The following is a 17,989-nucleotide window of genomic DNA, read 5'->3' as shown; positions in this document are numbered from 1 at the left end:
GTCAGGTGTATTGCGCTCTGTAGGAAAACAGTCATGCTGCTTTTCTTACTGGTGAGTGGACGGCGTGTCGCGCTGGGCGAATCACGTTGCGCGCGGCACAGGAAACCTGCTCCTAGGAAAACCCGGCTTAAGTAAACTTATAGCTCTGTGGATGCGCCACGCTAGGAAAGCACAAACGCGTAGCGTAATTATATAACACGTTTCTGCCAGCGCGAAATCGTCTAATTCGGTTCACGCTGCGTAAAAAACCTATTCCTAGGAAAACCCGTAATGCTGCGTCACCTCTTCTGCTCTTCATGAAATATGAAATCACAATTTTTATTTCGAAGTGTGGTTCAGGCCGTCTGGACTCAAACTCCGCAAACGGTACAAACGAATGAAAACAAACGGTCATTGTATACGACATATTATTAGGATTCGCGACATTTATTGCTATAATAGGTACGAGACGTATGAAAACAATCAATCAGTTTTTGTATACGGCATATTATTAAGATACGCGATATTTATTGCTGTCATAATTTTGCGCGGTTCGACTCTCGATGGCATCAAATACTGCTACAGAGGACAACACCATGGAAATTTTGAGATCGTTCGTTCCTCCGAGTTACGAACTCGTGTTAGGAAGAGATGAGAAACTCACTACACCCGAGGGCGATGCGATCTCTTTTCGTCAAGTAATGTATATCATATTGAATTCAATTTTAGATTTCCTCGAGCTAAATAATGCCTTTAATTTGATGTTTTATCGCAAGAAATACAAACCATGGTCATACCTTCCCCATACCATTGCCACCACCATGGACAGTATTTTCAGTGGTTCCCTTGCATTTATCTTTGTAATGTAGTGTTAAATGGTATGTCCTTTAGCTTCGGGCATCTCAGAATTATTACCCTTGGTCGGGGTGCACAGATTTCTAGGAAAGGAGGGTACAGAAAAAGTACAGCTCTGATTTATTGGGACAGAACAGCTTTGATATTGGTCAATACTTGGCAGTTTTTGGTACCAAACATGTTCGACAGCCCGACAAAAAGTCTCCAATGCTATTGACGCAGAAACCACATAGAAAACGTATTCTGGGTGTAAAAAAATAAAGGCAGGACTCTCTTTTAAAGAACAAATGGATTAGCTCATAAAAGTTTCTCTGAGTTCCATCAATAAAAACAGCTGTTGTATAAATATTCTCAGTATGAAAAAAACCGGACTCTGTTTTAAAGAATTAATAATTCCAAGAATGAACTGATAAGAGTAATAATACACAGCAGGGAAGCAAGGAAAAAAGCATCAATAGTTTTTCATTCAAAAGACCTCGGTCATGATGTCATTTAGAAGAAAAAAGAAAGAGCAGAGAGGTGGCTCTTAGTAAGCCAGAGAGGTAACAGCAACTAGAACCATCTAGACAAGAAATATCTAGAACAAATGCGGCAACCCAGCACCATTATGTCGACTTTGACTACTTATCGTCGGAAAAAACTCGCCAAGGGAAGTGGTGACCAATATCAAAGCAGTTCTGACTTATTTATTAAGGTGCCCTGAGCCCCATTCCCCAGTGTGCACCCCTAAAAAGTTATGAATAAAATTCACTAACAAGATCTCGAAAACATAAACTCACTTCAAATTACAAATTCCCACTTTGGAACAGTTATAGTTTGTTGATGTTTTACTTATATGATTCGGAACAGCTATAGCTGCAGTGGGTGGTTTTTTGGTGGCTTTTTCCTTTGGTGCCAAACACATCCAACAGCCTGACAAGTCACCGAGGTCATAATTAGACTCAAGGAAGCCAAAAAAAATAAAATTTACAGTCAAATCCCGTTTTAATGAATACTGTTATAGCAAAAATCTTGTTTCAATGAATATTGTTATAGCAAAAATCTTGTTTTAATGAACACTTTTCTAATCCCCCAAATAAGTTTACATAGGAACAATGCAAAGACCTGGAATTCCTTCATAACAAAATTTTAATTTAACGAAGAGATTTCTCCTGTCTCTTGGAGCTCGTTATAACAGGATTCGACTGTAACAATAAAAATATCACTTGGCCATCACGCACGGGCCTCTGCCTTTGGGAGATTTGGTTAGCCTATATGATTTTTAGAGTAAAGGTCTATTGACATGAGTGAAGTGTTTTAGGATGCGGCTCGACAAATTGAAAAAAAGATGTAGGTGCCAGCAAAATTTCACAAGCACCCAAGCATTTTCTCCTACACAAAATCAGTCCAAAATAGTGTCACTTTTGATTTAAAGGGACCCCCCCCCCCATCCCTTCCCTTTGCATGATATCATATATACTGACATAATTTCTGATGAATTTTGTGCGGTTTTCAGATCTCAATTCAGTTATCATACATTAAAAAATATGTGCCATTATCAATTTTTTAGTCGCCATGATCAACCTGGTGCCTGGAATTCGCAAAGCTCTGGTTTAGTAGTCAACTAAATTTCAAGTGAGCTCAGAGCATGCAAACAGTGTGTTTAAGTTGTTGAGTAATGTTGTGATTTAAGTGGTTAGGAGGATAAAATCCAGTCTAATTTTTCGCTGCTGTATAGTCGTGTGAGCATTGTGCTGGACCCTCATCTTTAGGATCCAGGTTTAAACCCTGTTGTCGCAGTGGTAGTCGGCTGAAGTTGGTTTTCTACAGTGTTTTCCAGCTTTGAGGCATGAATGTGAACCCGTCTCTCATTTGAAAAAGTCTCTCTGCGGAGAGCAGGCAGACCTACAACGTGATACTAAAATAACATGAAAATTCAAGCATTTCTATCTTTACTTTTTAGAATATGGGAGACAAATCGCAGCATGAACACAAAACAAGTGCAACTCGACAACATAAATATGTTAGGGCCGCACATATACACTCAGAACACACATTCCGGCATGTGCAGATTGGTTAGAAATTCCATAAAGGAATGTGTACGAGATACATGTACGGTTAAGTAGTAAGTCCACTGTGGTGGTCGAGTGGTCACAGCAACAGACTCACGTCACAGGTCCCAGGTTCGTACCCCCTTTACTACACAGAAGTGTTAAATACTTTTTTATAACACAATTTTTTGTATGTGTTTCAGTCTCATAGCAAACAAGATGTAGATGGATGTTCTACCATTGAAGAGATCGCTACTGTGTTTGAGAAAAAGTCATCTGTTTTGAAAATGGCGCTACAGCTCAAATGCGTTGACCCGATTTCTTTGTCAAGAATATTTGCTGAGCTGGAACCGGTGGTGGCGTCTCTACATACTACTGTGGCTCATCTTAGGAAACAAGTCCAGAAACGAGTGAAGAATCTGGAAGTTTTGAAGGTATTATATCATATTTGAAGGGGGGAAATCATGATTATTTTAATTATTTCACTATTCTAGTGTAGTGCAATGGGCACTCTGTGGTGCTAAGAGACACTTGTTAGTGTGCTCACATTCTCAGATATTTCTGTCATATTCATTGTATAAAAAAAATTTGATCAATAAATAAACTCTAGATGCACCCATCCCTTGGGAACGCCTTGAAATCTATAAAAGATGTAAGGGGAATGCATCTGGCCTATCGGTCACATATGTGAGAGATTTGCATTAACAAGGGAAGCTCCCATTTCCTGCTTACATGTGACCGCTAGGAGGTCAATGAAGGTGCTGGCGTTATTTCAGCTGTGTAGAGTTCACTGAGGCAGCTTCCAGAAAAGGCCTCTACTTGTTTTGAAAAATTTTGTCAGTCAACTGCTTCGACAAAAGGGGACATCAGTATCATTCAGTAAGGGACAATTCCATATTGTGGTGGTGTCACAGGGAATTTTTTTACTAATAGGGTAATTGTTGTTGTTAATTGATGGAAATAGCTTACCTCCAATGATCATGAATTCTAACACAATTGATATGTTTAAAAGGAGGTATGATAGACATAGTGGGATAAATCGAGAAGCTATCCATACTTAGATAAGACAACCATAATCTCTTTTTTGGGCAGTATATTATTATTTTTTGGTGATATAAATGCTTTTATATTGTGTATTTTGGTTATATACTTAGCATCCATATTTTTATGAGCTTAATTTTTCAGCCACCTCGTTGGGCAATTTGCCTGTTGTGGCCTTTGTATTTGTATCTGTAAAGTGAATTGAACAATGAGACCATTACATATTATATGAGGGAAGATATTTTGATAAAGAATAAATTGTTTTTTGCTACACCTATATTTCTTGATTTTTTTTATTTTTATGATTTCATACTTCCAGTTCTTATGGAACATGCCTTGTATAATCGAACACGGCTAATTCATCACTTTGACATGTCAAAGAACATGGATAGAAGGTGGAAGGGATTGGCGACTCTCCTGGCCATAGATGATTAAAAAATAAGGATAAAATTGATAATTTTTTCAGCAATAGGTTAATTGATGCTGATGTTCATATGAAGTTTTTATAAGTGGGAGTTTTTTGTCTATATAAATACTACTGGCAACTGAATAAATAATGCTTGTGTAAAAAGTATAATTTGTGCTACCCCTCACATATTTTAAGGTTGTCTTACTACTGTATGAATATTTTTTTGCCAGACCTTGAGTGAAAGACTAAAACTTTTGGATGTTTGTTTGGATAGCGAGATCAAAAAAATCCCCAGCAATGATAACAAAGAAAATGAGAAACAGGGCATTACGTGAGTATGATAAGTTCTTTTTACAGAACTCTTTTTCGTTGATTTTTTCCAGTAGAATGACTACTTTTTTGAATTCATATTCAGTTGCATATTTGGCATGTGGCTGAAGATAAAAGTTAGTATGAATTTAAAATGTAACTAATGCCTCAGACCAGAGCTTGTCAGATTTAAAAATTATGTCTCCAAATTTATTCAAAATTTTGGGCCATGCTTGGCTTCAAATTTCTTAGGAGCCAAGCATGCTTTTAGCTCTTACTTTTCTGGGACTTCATAACTCTCTCCCATGTCAAAAGAGGTACTGTAATGAAATCAGAAAATTTTGTCATCCTTGAATTAAATTCAGAGGTCTGCAACATTTTTCCAGTTGAGAGCACCGCCTGTACTCATCATCGAACGAAGAGTACCCTTACGGCAAGTTCAACCTACGAATGCATGAAATGACAACGATTTCAATCCTTGAATGCAATTCCTCCAAGGTGTTTAATTGGAATGTTGATTAAGTGCTTGCGAGCACAAAATTTGATACAAGCATCGAGTACTCTGGGTACTTCAGCGAGCAACAGGTTGAAGATGCCTGCTCTAATTCAGAAATCGCATTTAAGAAATTTTTGGTGCTGATGCTGATTTTTTAGATGCCATGGCATCCTGCAGTCAACCTGGGATTTGTCAAGCTTTGGTTTCTTAGTATAGAACTTGAAAGGCCAGTTACAACATAGACTCAATATTGAGACTGCTAAAAAATTTGGACTTTTTTTAGTTAGGCATAAACTTTTATGGCTATGGGTTTGAGTACCCTTCCCCTAATATTAGATACCATCTGCATATACAAATATTAGGTTAGGGTTTCAGCTTTCTCACTCCCCCCCCCCCCCCTCCACCCAATATTTTTGAGCTATTGGGCGTGTTTATGCTCAGAATATTATTAAATATGACCCATGTGTGATGAAATACATCCCAGAAGATTGACATTTTACTGTAATTGAATTTACGATACCTGATCTATTATGTTCAGTTTCTTGAATTTCATCATAGTAGTGATACTTATCATCATCATTCCTTTGGCATCCTAAAGGGAAACTACAGAAATGATGCTCGCAAAACAGTGAAAAAAAGATTAAGGTATTCATTCAAACAAACTGTCTTAAATGTGTTTATTTTTCAATTTTTAGAAACAATCTTCCCACACCAAAGCTTGCTGGGAAGCAGCCAGTGACAAAAGAACAGACGAAGCCTCAGATCAAGAAATGTAGTGGCCCTCCTAAGATTACATCATTGAGTTCTGTGGAGTTTCAAAAGATACCAAAGTATGGTGCAACTTTTTTTTTCATTATGTAATTTTTTTTCATATTTGTTAAATTTTCAATTGAAATGTGTTACAAATGTTCCGATTTGTAATTAAGTTCCAAATAAATGTATGTGGTGTTTATGCTCTCCTCCTGTAAATATTATTTTAATACAGTGCTAGAAAATTGGCAGATTGGCAGAGTTGATCTTGATAGGAAAGTTTTGTGATAGAACCAAAATATGGCTAATTTGTCTGTATTGATTACAATAAATACAATTGGCCCTCTGTATTCGCAGATTTTATATCCGCAATTTCCATATTCGCAGTCTCTTTCCCAGTTTTCTGCAAAACACTGTTATAGTGATAATTTTCATATCAAAACAAAATATATTAATTATATAAGCTATAGAAAAGACTCTGAGAACACTTTTCCTGGATTGGTTTAAACATTGTTTTGGTCTGGAAGTCAGAAGGTGCCTTGATAGTAAAGATATACTTTTCAAAGTTCTTTGGATACTGGGTCATGGCCCTGAACACTATGGCGTTTAAGCTCTCCATATGCCTTCCTACTCAACCTCCAGCATTCAGCTGCTGGATCGTATGTTACGTGAACAGTCACGGCTCACTATAAACATTGCTCAATAAAATGATTGTGCTGACAATTGAAGAAGATGAAAATACAGGAAACATATTAGTCATGGATAAATTTTACTGGTACCATTAGTGTCATTGCTAGAGCTGTGGAAGCTGTAAAGATGGAAACAATTATCTTGTATTAGAACTTTTGGCCACAATATGTGTTCGAGGACACATCTATTTCTATAGAACCAGTCAAAAAGGTTATTAAAGACATTATTGTGTTAGGGAAGCAGGAGTGTGGAGAGGATTTCAAAGATGTAGACATCGAAGAAATTTGAGAATTAATTAACAGCAATTTGGAAATTGACAGAAGCGAGATTAGTCGAGCTGACTGCTCCTGAAAATGAAGCGATACTCCATGAAGAAAATCTAGATTAAGAAGTGGAGGGCAATTTCATTATGAGCAACATAGCGCAAGGGCTTCATAAGTTTAAATCGGCAGTGAATTAATTCCTTTTCAGTAGACCCATCTAAGGTACATTTTTGTGATATTTTTTAGAAAACATCGCAGAGAATCACTGGACGCTCCCTTCTACTATGGTCACACAAAGTGGATATAAGCGAGATGCCTGAAAAACAATGGTTTATGGTTTATTTTATTCGCAAATTTTCCGTATTGGCATTCGTTTCCACGATTCAATCCCCGCAAATACAGATGGATGACTGTACTGTAATCAGTATAGACCAAGGATTTTCAAAATTTCTCCACCCGCTGCTTCCTTTCCCCTGATCAACGCTGATTTACTGCTCCATAGAGCAGTTTAACAAAGGATCTTTTCATAAACTTTTGTCAAGGACCCCTAGAAAAAATTGGTGATGCACAGTTTGAGAGAACCCCTGGTATAGATTATACTACATTTTTAAATTGATACATATTCAATTATCTGGAAATTAGGATTTACCAATATGGCTCATATGGCTCTCTCTTAATTGCATTGTATGATTGAGATTTTGCTGCAGTGGTTCTCAAACTTTTGTCATCTATGGCTTCTTTACCCTAGTCAGCATTAATCCGTGGTATAATCCAGAATAGCCCAACAAAGAACATCTTCGAACATCCAACAGTATTGCCAGAACACGCACTTTGAGAACCACTGTTTTACTGTATTGATTTTTGGTGTATCAGCTTGAAAAAAAAATTCGTAAACAATAAACAACTTAACAAACATTTTTAAAGAATTGACTAAATTTGTCAAGTAATCACATAACATGTTTACATGTGCATATGGGGGAAGAACCCTGCCCATTGCATATAAAAAAATATCAAAATTATTCTCTCAAATTATTGTTCTTATAAATTAATTGCAAATTTTGGACAGGGTTCATTTCTAAAAATCAAAATTTTCCATGGGACAAAAAAAAACTGAATTTCTGTTGTTTGACTTATTTGACGTTTATTTTTTAAAATTAGCATACACAGTTGTCTGTATAGTTTTAGGGGAGGAACTGCTCAAATAAGTCAGACGTTTCAACAGAAGTACAGTTTTTTATGTCTCATGAAAAATTTTAATTTTTGGAGATCAGAATTTTTTTTTTTGAAATTTGTACAATTCAATGCTGATATTTTATTTTATGACAAGAGCTCAAAAAAGTTTGGATATAACACTTTCCAAAACATGACAGAACATGTATACAATGAAATTATCATATCCTGATATTCTCAATCATACCGGATTATCATGGTGAGAGAGTGAAACTTCCCAGCAGAGGCATGTGACTTTTTTTCCTCAGAAATTCATCTCTGCTTGGTATTCATTCCCATTCATTTGTATTTTGGATTATCATGCAGGGCTCCCACTTTTCCTATTTTTTGGTAAAATGCCCTACTTTTCCTACCAAATGCCTCTCAAAAAAAAATTGTGTAATTGATTTTAATTAAGGAGGAAATCATCTATGTATATTGCCAAATATTACAAAAGTTGTAGATTGCAATTAATGATTCTGCCCAAGCAGAAATTATATAGTTTTTAAGGTTATTTGGGGGGGGGGGGGGTGCATGTGGATCATTTGGTCTATTAAGTTTCCATTTGCTTAGTTTGAGGGTTCACCAAGTAGAGTAATTATTAAAAATTCTGTCTGGATGGAGAAAATAATTTTGTATTTACTACTTCGTCTTGGACAGTAACTTACATTCATCATCCAATGATTATGGTCCATCATTCAAAATTATGGGAGTACCCTCCCCTGTCCTACTTTTTATAGTCTTTCTTTTTCTAATTTTTTGAGTGGGAGCCCTGATCATGATATTTAGCAATAGTTTAACTTGAATCAACATAAAATACGTCTGAAAGTGAGTTGTTGGGACTGTGGTAGTCCTATGTAGTAAGACGTGCATTAAAGCATGATTTTAAGATGGAAACCAATTTATTCTGTGTCAGACTTTCCTGAGCACAAGTCAGAATTTTGAATCAGCTATGACTTATCATAAGGTTCAGTCTAATTAACCCTAAGTGCATAAAATAATTTAGAAGCAAAAAAATTACCAAGTGGATTGCTGAGAGTGTGATCTGAAACTTTTCTAGAGGAGAAACCAAAATAATAATCACACACACAATGCATCCTAGGGAAACAATTTCCATATATCAGTTTCATTTTTTGAAATTTCATTCCCAAATGTCATGTTGTCGGTTTGTGTGTATAAAATGTTCATCATGTTTTCAGGTACTTGAAAGGCAGATTGTCGCTTGAAAATGTGAACAACTTCATTGAAAGCTTCAACAAAACCATTTCTCTAAAGTATGAATTGCTAGCAACTCCTCGGTGCAATCTCGGTACTGCACAGTTCAAAAAGATTGAAGAATTTCAGAAGCAAGAAAGCAAAGAAACTAAAGGCAATGCACTCAACATATTTTAGTTAATAATATATGGTTGTGTATTGACTATTTAACATTGAAACCAAACCAAAAAATAAATAAATCATTAAAACATGAAATTTCAATTTGCTTTATAATCTTGGAACAAGCAAATTTTAACAAATAAAAATCTTTGAAAATTGTATATTCAGTATAACTGTTGTTCTTGAAGTGTGCATCAAAGCTTCTACGAGAATCAACAAATTTTGTGGATGACTTCAGGCCAAGTAGAGGGGTATTGAGGTTTCATACATTGCGGTTAGTAGGAATCATTAATGAGTGTCACTTATAAAAAAGATATTGTGGTTGCTATTAACAAAATCTGTTGTTAATTACTGTTAGATATCACTTCATATTTTCATAAAGTTTCTGCCCTAAAACCACTGCGGCTCTGCCACCTTATATTCAATTTTACGATTTCAGCATTTTTTGGTCATGAAGATTTTGTAATTATTTACTTTATTTTTTAAATCTTAGAACATAATTTCTTCTTTCAGGTATTTTCTTTTGTGTTCACGCTGACTTAAAAAGCTATGGGCAAGTGAAGGTTGATAACAACACAAAGAATATGTTGACTATACTGCGGCACTGTGCACGAATGAAAGAAATTCGTGGCCCTGGACCAGTTGTACGTTATGCAGTTGTTCCTTGTTGATGCAAATTTTTGTCTGATGGTGAGATTTCTTTTTCCATTATTCATTAATATTGATTCATTGAAAAATAATAATAATTTTGAATTAAATGATCAATCTTTTTGGATGAAATGAAAAATCAGTTATATCTTCTTTTCAATGTTGATCCCAGAAATATCACTAGAATTTGTAAAATCATATGATATATAAATTATTATCAACTACCAGAAAGACGATTGATGCTATGGGGGGGGGGGATGAGACACAATGTTTTATTAACTCTTCTTCTGTTAAAGTATTTTTGTAACAATCAGCAATAATGAGTCAGTCCTTTTCTCAGTGCATTAAAAAAAGACTAAGAGACCAAGCGACACAAAATCATTACTCCATAGTTTCAGATGTTACCCTACAGTAGGGCTGGACAAATCACAAAAAATCTAGGCGTCAAAACAATTTTTTAGGTGCCAAAAATTTTTTTTACCTAAACAAAGATTACCAAAATAATGCTTTTGACTTTTTCAGGGCATAGTGACCCTCTTTCATGTTGGCAGAGATGTGCTGTTAAAAATTCTTAGCATTTTGTGCTATTCTCAGTCGGCAATTTAGTAACTACACAAAGAGAATTTTAGGTGCCAGTACCAATTTTTCAGTCGCTATGGCGACCTGGCGCCTGAGATTTCTCCAGTCCTGCCCCACAGCAAAAAAGAGTCCAGGGAGTATTCCTGTAAGTTATGATGTAAAAATTAAATAGTAGGGGCTCAAAATGAATCTGGGACATCACTATAGATCAGGGGTGCATAGTCTTTTCAGCCTGTGAGCCAAATATGAAGATTTTTTATCGCTCACAGCCGAGAAACTTGTGTATACCAGGTGTACAAGTATGAAATGCGGATTTTTTTCAAAAAAAACACGTTAAATTTGGAAGAATGATAAAAAGTGCTTTATTTAAAGTATGCTCCATTGCTTGTTATACATTTCCCCCATCTTTCCTGAAATTTGTGAATACCACGCCAGTAAAAATCTTCCCCTTTTGCTGCGAACCATTCATCAAGCTATTTTTTCACATCTGCGTACGAACCGAAGCGTTGCTCAGAAAGTGTGTGACCCATCAATGGAAACAAGTGGTAATCAGAAGGAGCCAAGTCTGGTGAGTAAGCCACATAGGGTAGAACTTCCAGCTGAGTGCTTCTAACGTGCCGCGAACCGCTTTTGCTGTATGTGATGGAGCATTGCACATTGAACATTGCAAGGAGCATTTCACGTTGTCATGGGGCATTGCAATTGGAAACAGCTTGTTGACTAACGCCCAATTGCTCTGCGAGTTGTTTTTGTGTCTGTGTAGTATCATCTTTGTCCAACAATGCTTCCAATTCCACATCTTTTTTTTTTTTGGCGGTTTTCCATGTTCCTTGTCTGCAACATTGAAGTCGCCACTTTTGAAACACCGAAACCATCATTCACACGTATCTTGCGATGGAGCATGTTCACCACAAGCTTCTCGAAGTAATCGGTATGATTCAGCAGCAGTTTTCTTCAAATGAAAACAAAAAAATTAATGCTGTCCGCGAATGCTCTTTGTTCAGTATAACTTTCGACATATTGAACACAACAATACAACACTATGCACACACTTTTCCAATTTATCACTCATGCACATCTGACACTTGTTGATGACACAACAAAATGGCGCAGTGTCTAATCTTTATAGCACAAACTGCATTGGTGCACCATCTGTTTTCTGAAATCCGCATTTCATACTTGTACACCTGGTAGAGTGACCATATGACCCATATTTTACGGGATATTTCTATAATTTCGGCCATCCCAACTTTTTTATAAAATGTCTCGTTTTCACCCTATTTTCAAGGCTTAGTTGAATTTTTGAAATTAAAATTATTTTAATGACTTATATTATGATTATTATGACTCTATCAAATCAATTATAGTGAAATAAATATATTCATCTCACCTATTTGAGCCCAGTGTATCTATAGAGATTATGTCACTCTGCTCTTTCATACAAGGTTTTAGACAACTGTATAGTTGGAAGATTAATTAGGAAAAGATAGGCCTGATTCAACTGTCTCTTTGGGGAGAAGTACACTACTACTACTTCACTGCTCATGCACTTCATATACATTCCTCTGCAGAATTTCTAATGAATCATTACATGTCGAAATGTGTGTTCTGAATGTATGTGTGGCCACTAACGCATGTATGTTGTGATAGTTGCACTTATTTTGTGTTCTTGCTGGTGTAGCCATCTTCCATATTTTGAAGTGAAAATTATAAATATACAAATTTTTATGTTATGTAAATGGAAAGTGCACTAGGAGGCAGATGAATTTTTGAAAATTCTTCTCTGCAATATTCAGTAGTATAAAACTGTGTATCGATTAGTAGAGAATGACATCATCTCTATCTACATTGCCATCAGTTATTATATGTCTGTGTATGAACTATTAGCTGAGTTAGGTCTGACTGTCCTGTTCATCATAAATTTGTTTTAAGGAGGGAAAAATGCTCATTGCAGACCTCCTATTTTTTAGAAATGTTCTCCTATTTTCCTACTCTTTCGCCACAATCATCCTTTTTTACCTCAAAATTCCCTTGGTATTCCTATTTTATCCCTCCCTTTTATTTACTGCCAACATCTCACTGCGAAAATTCCGAGAAAATGAAAAATATCACTGCTTTCCCACTCCCACCCTTTTTGATATGTTTTATTCACATCACAACTCACTGCTGAAAAATAAGAATTTTTTTTTTTTCAGTTTCACTGGATTAGAGGATGACGTCAAACATATCTTTTTGCTGCCGTGCTAAAAATAAGCCTGAAGTCTAGTGGGGAAAGTGAATCTGTTTCACAGTGACCTGGGAGTTTGCAGCAGGTCGCTCAAGAGATTTGGGTATATGCCGTTGGCAGCTTGAATGATCCGGGAATGTGCCATGAGCCACTGAAGTAATCTGGAAATGTGTCCCACTTAAATGATTTGATGATCGTTAATGGGCCACTTATGCGGTTTTGCTATTCTTCCTGGACCACATCAGATAACTCCGAGGGCTATGGGTTGGCATGTGTGTTTTAAGGCATACTAGTTTCGTGTTTATGCTATTGACGACTGCTGTCATCTTTGAAAAAAAAAAGACATTCATGAACGTGTGCAGGCCATTCTAATCATTGTATCCTTTGGATGTAATGTAACTCCAGGAGGTGTTACATTAAGGGTGTTCAACATTCAGTAGAGCGTAGGCCATTTCATTGATTTTGAAATGTGTCACGGGTCACTTAAGCTGACCTGTAAATGTGTCTGGGTCAATTGAGTACTCTGGAACTGTGCCACAGTGATCTGTAAATTTTGTGCGGGTCACTTAAATGATCTGGAAATGCACTGCAGCACTTAAAGAATGTGGGACTGTGGCACAGGTTACTTGAGTGGTCTTTATGAAAGTTTCCTGGGTCAATTGAGTGCTCTGGAACTGTTCCGCAGTGATCTGAAAATATGCTGCAATATATTTACTGATCAGGGAATTTGCTGTGGGTCACTTGAATGACTTGTAAATGTGTCGCAAGTCACTTGAATAGTCTGGACCTCTGCTGTGAGTCACTTAAGTGTCCGTGACAAGTATCGCAGGTCACTCAAGTGATCTGGGAATGTGCCATAGGCCACTTAAGTGAAGTGGAATAGCAGTGCTGGTAACATGAGTAATCTGGAACTGTGCCGTGATCTGTAAATATGCCGCTGGCCATTTAAATGATCTGGGAATGTGATACGAGCCACTTGAATTACTTGATACTGTGCTACGGGATGTCTTGAATGATCTGGAAAAATGTGTCGTTTAGTTAATTTTAAAAAAATTAGGTTTGAAGAGTTATGGGCCACATTTGGCCTGTAGGCAATGGACTAAGCCAACACCTTCTGTAGCAGAAGGCCTCTGAGCGAAGCTCATGACATCACTGAAATTGTCCACTTCACCTATAGTCATTGTGGATATACTGCAAATTTTTTTTTTTTTTCTCATACATCGGATTGCTATATCCAATAGCTACAGGTGAAATGGACGACTTCAGTGATGTCAGAGCTTTGCATTCAGGCTTTCTGCTATAGAAGGTGTTGGTTAAACATGCATGCATGTGTTACATTTCCATGGCACCTAGACATGGGCTGTTGTTTTTTTTTTCTTCGAAAAGCACTGGGGGGAAAATGGATTACGATCATTAATTGGACTTTTGAAGTAATGAGAGAAATTTGATTAATTTATTTTTAGTTTTATTTACATTGTTTTTGATCCTATATTCTGTGGAAATGAAAGATTTTTAAATGTTAAAACTTGAGTTGCTTGAATATTAATAGATGATACACACCATAATTAAAATATATAAGATGCGAATCTCCGAATGGCACAACATTTTTTAAATTCCACTGTAATTTGGGAATTCCATTTTTTCCCAATGGTGTTCCTATTTGTCCTACTTTTCTCAAAATTTTCACTTCTACGCTTGTTATTGCTTGTGTAGCGTAGTGCATTTCCCCAATTTGAAGGGCGACAGTGGTTTGATTCCCTGCACTTGGGGTCCCTATAAGTTTGCTACTTGATGTTAATTGCTATGCAAGGCCATCAGAAGTCCCTTGGCCATGTCTATTTGAGCTGATGTAAAACTGCTTTGTTTCATTCAAGGAAATTGACTTACTCAATATTGAGATTTGAAATTGAGAAAAAAATAGTGTATGTATAGTTTCAGCCACTTAATAAAATTCTAAACAAATTATTTGCACTTTTATGAGCAATTTTTTCTTTTCTTCTAGGTCGATGGCAAATAGCCAATCATCCCAATCTATTTCATCAGAATCTATTTCATGCAGCATCATCTGTCTTTCAATCTCATTATGTGATACATGCCGGAACGGTGACCTACTTTCTCTCTATTTCCAGATTACATGACCAGTACACAAACTTCAAAACAATACAAATAAAAACAATGCAGGTGAGGTGTACCAATCAAAAAATGCTTAGCATTGTAAGTCATTAAGAACAGCTCTGTGAGTGTCAGAAAAATAGGGCAGGAGAGAGGGTATATGGGTCCATGCCCCTCCCAAGGCAATCAAAAATTAAAAAAGTATTTCTAAAACTAAAATGATTAAAACAAAACATCTTTACAAGACGCTTCAATCAATTTATTTGGACTAACAATGCTACTTTTTTAAAGGTTGATAACCAGGGCTTGTGACGAATCGAAAAAAAAAATTTAGGTGCCAGCCAAATTTCTTGTTTTTACTCAAAAAACGGTTTTAAATTATGTTTTTTCAACTTTCCATAATTTATTTTTTAAAAAAGCACACAGGAAATCAAAATTTCAAGTCATCCTTAGACTTCAATATATCAATCACGTATAGAAAATTTTAGGTGCCAATACAGATTTTCTGGATGCCATGGCATCTGAGATTTGTCAAACCCTGTTAGTAGCTGACAATTTTTCTGATAAAAAAAAAATTCCCTGTACCCTCTCCTGCTCTAACCCACCAGTTTATGTATATCAACTATCAATGGGTCTAGAATTTTTTTTTTTTTGGAGAGAGGCTGTGAATCACAAGATTGAGAATTACATATATATTGTACTCAGTCTTTTGCGATGTGTTGCAAACGCTACTCATGAACTAATACACATTTGTAACACCATTCTACTTATGACACTTTTGTTTTTTTTTGGCACTTCGTTAACCTATCTGTATGCTTGAAAATTAAATACTACCCTGTATTTTCGAGAGGAAAAAGTCGACGTGAACTACACACACAATCCTTGTATATACTTTTAATCTTGTATTCACAACTGAATTCTGCCATGTGCTCGTTTGATATTTTATTAAATGGAAATTTTTATTTTTGTGTACATTCATTGGTACTTTCATGCTTTCATTGAAACTTTGTTCGAGTGAATAAGGGGTTTTCTATGAATATTATTCATTAAATACAAGTCCATTTTTATTCAAAAAAAAATAGAAAGGCACTAGTACTGTAGACTTCCAATTATCTATGCAGTTTACTGGCTCAAGGATCTCTCATTGATAATCTGTAAATTGGTTTAGAAAGGTAATAAACAATAAAAATTTTATTGCAATGATTTCAACTGTAGGTGTATTCAACTGTTATTTCAAATTAAATTTCCTAAGTTTTGTGCAAGGGCACCGGATTACATCTCCAGCTTCCATTCTTGTTACTTCAACAAAGAATATTATCTTGAGTTTATAAGAATGTGTTTTACTGTAATACTGTTTAAAGCTGGGCTTTTTCCTAGGAATAGGTTTTTTTGGTCACGTAAACTGGATCATTTCGCATTGGCAGAAACGTGTTACATAATCACGCTACACATTTGTGTTTTCCTAGCGTGGTGCATCAGATCAGGGCGGCTATATTATAGTATATGGCCTTGGAATCATCTACTCTGTGTGTGTCGTCTGCATGCTCCGGTTTGAAGGGAAGAGGAAAGAAAACACAAGAGAGTGAGGAGAACATCGCAAAACGTGCGGCGCATGACGCATTTGACTCTTCCAGAAGTGGTCCACCAATCACGCCCAACGTAAAGCGCGGTGGTGAGCCATATTGTGCTCTGTAGGAAAACAGTCATGCTGTTTTTCTTATTGGTGAGTGGACAACGTGTCGCACTGAGCGAATCACATTGCGCGTGGCACAGGAAACATGCTAGGAAAACCCGGCTTAACACTGAATTCTGCACCAAAAGCTATAGGAAGATTTGTGTCTTTTAAAAAGGGTTTTAAGAAATTCCCCTAATCTCTTCATTAACAGTAGAACGACAGAAATTTTGAACTACCCAGAACAGAGGTCAACCTTTTTCTAGTCGAAAGCACCCTTACAGCAAATGTGACATATGAGTGCATGAAATGGGGACGATTTCAATCCTTGAATGCAATGTGTACAAGGTGTTTAATTCGAATGTTGGTCAAGTGATTGCGAACACGAAATCACACCCGGTTGAAGATGCCTGACCTAGAATAACAAAGCTTCTATTTTGATGCAATAGATAAAATTGAATATATCTTTATTCACTGAAACTTATAACAGGTACTGTCTCTTCAACACATTTCACAATAAATTTCATGTACATTTGTTTGAAGTCTTGAACAAAATGGCTTATTACAAAGACTAATCTTGCCTCCTTCCCCTCTTAACCAGAACATGACCCGCCACTCTGTCTCAACTAAGTGTGTTTTGTTACCGTAAAATAAGTTTGCAGTTTATGAAAAAAATATTACAAAAATCCTTTGATAGTTAGCACTAGAGCACACATGTATATGTTTAATATGCAGCACTAAAACTGCTCAATTCCCACTTGTCCCCATTCATTTGAATATCCAGAACATGTCAAATGTTATACTGTGCAATTAGAGCACATTGCTCAAAAATAAACAGGGACAATATTGAGCAGTTTTGGTGCTGCATATTAAACATTGTGTACTCCAACGGTACCTATCAACAGATTACTACTTTATTTGATAAATGACAAGCATTTGAACTAACTTCAATTCAAATTTTGTCTCATTTGGAGCAGTAGAAAGGACTCCAGAGCTCTCTAAAGTGGGAAACCAATTTCTTGCTAACCCTGTATGTAAAAATAAGTCTAAACTCTTCTGTTTCAATGAATTTTTCGCTTTGCTCAATTTATGTTTTTTGTTTACATGAAACAGCCTCAAAAACTTTTTGGAAGTTAAATAGGAATGTATGGACAGTAATTCTAATGATGATTGTGTGAAAAAAACTTTTTCCCAGGGTTAATTTATTAAATACAAGTTTATTCTTTCGGCTCTTTATCTTAATAATGAGAACTAAAAATTAATTTAAATTAGTTTAGCACACACACAATTTAGCTTCAACTATTACGTAATTTTGGCTCATTGAAAATAAAGCCAATATCCAAATG

General features: G+C 36.1%; 1 protein-coding gene across 1 annotated transcript; it reads left to right on the top strand.

Annotated features, from left to right (window-relative positions):
- The first annotated feature begins 328 nt into the window (after positions 1-328).
- Positions 329-15,949, top strand: LOC149067081 (SKA complex subunit 1-like). The gene is made up of 7 exons (XM_089252971.1): positions 329-677; positions 3,068-3,298; positions 4,545-4,645; positions 5,815-5,949; positions 9,231-9,400; positions 9,919-10,095; positions 14,862-15,949. Exons 1-6 carry the CDS (start codon positions 543-545, stop codon positions 10,074-10,076), a joined length of 930 nt encoding a protein of 309 aa, XP_089109097.1. The 5' UTR covers positions 329-542; the 3' UTR covers positions 10,077-10,095; positions 14,862-15,949.
- The last annotated feature ends 2,040 nt before the right edge of the window (positions 15,950-17,989 follow it).

This window comes from Pholcus phalangioides, unplaced genomic scaffold, assembly GCF_987345545.1.
Source record: "Pholcus phalangioides strain wild (caught in Gottingen) unplaced genomic scaffold, Ppha-v1.0 ptg000031l_1, whole genome shotgun sequence".
In the NCBI taxonomy this organism is placed as follows: domain Eukaryota; kingdom Metazoa; phylum Arthropoda; class Arachnida; order Araneae; family Pholcidae; genus Pholcus; species Pholcus phalangioides.
Note: the sequence above shows the minus strand (reverse complement) of the source record. Positions and strands in the feature narration are given on the sequence as shown.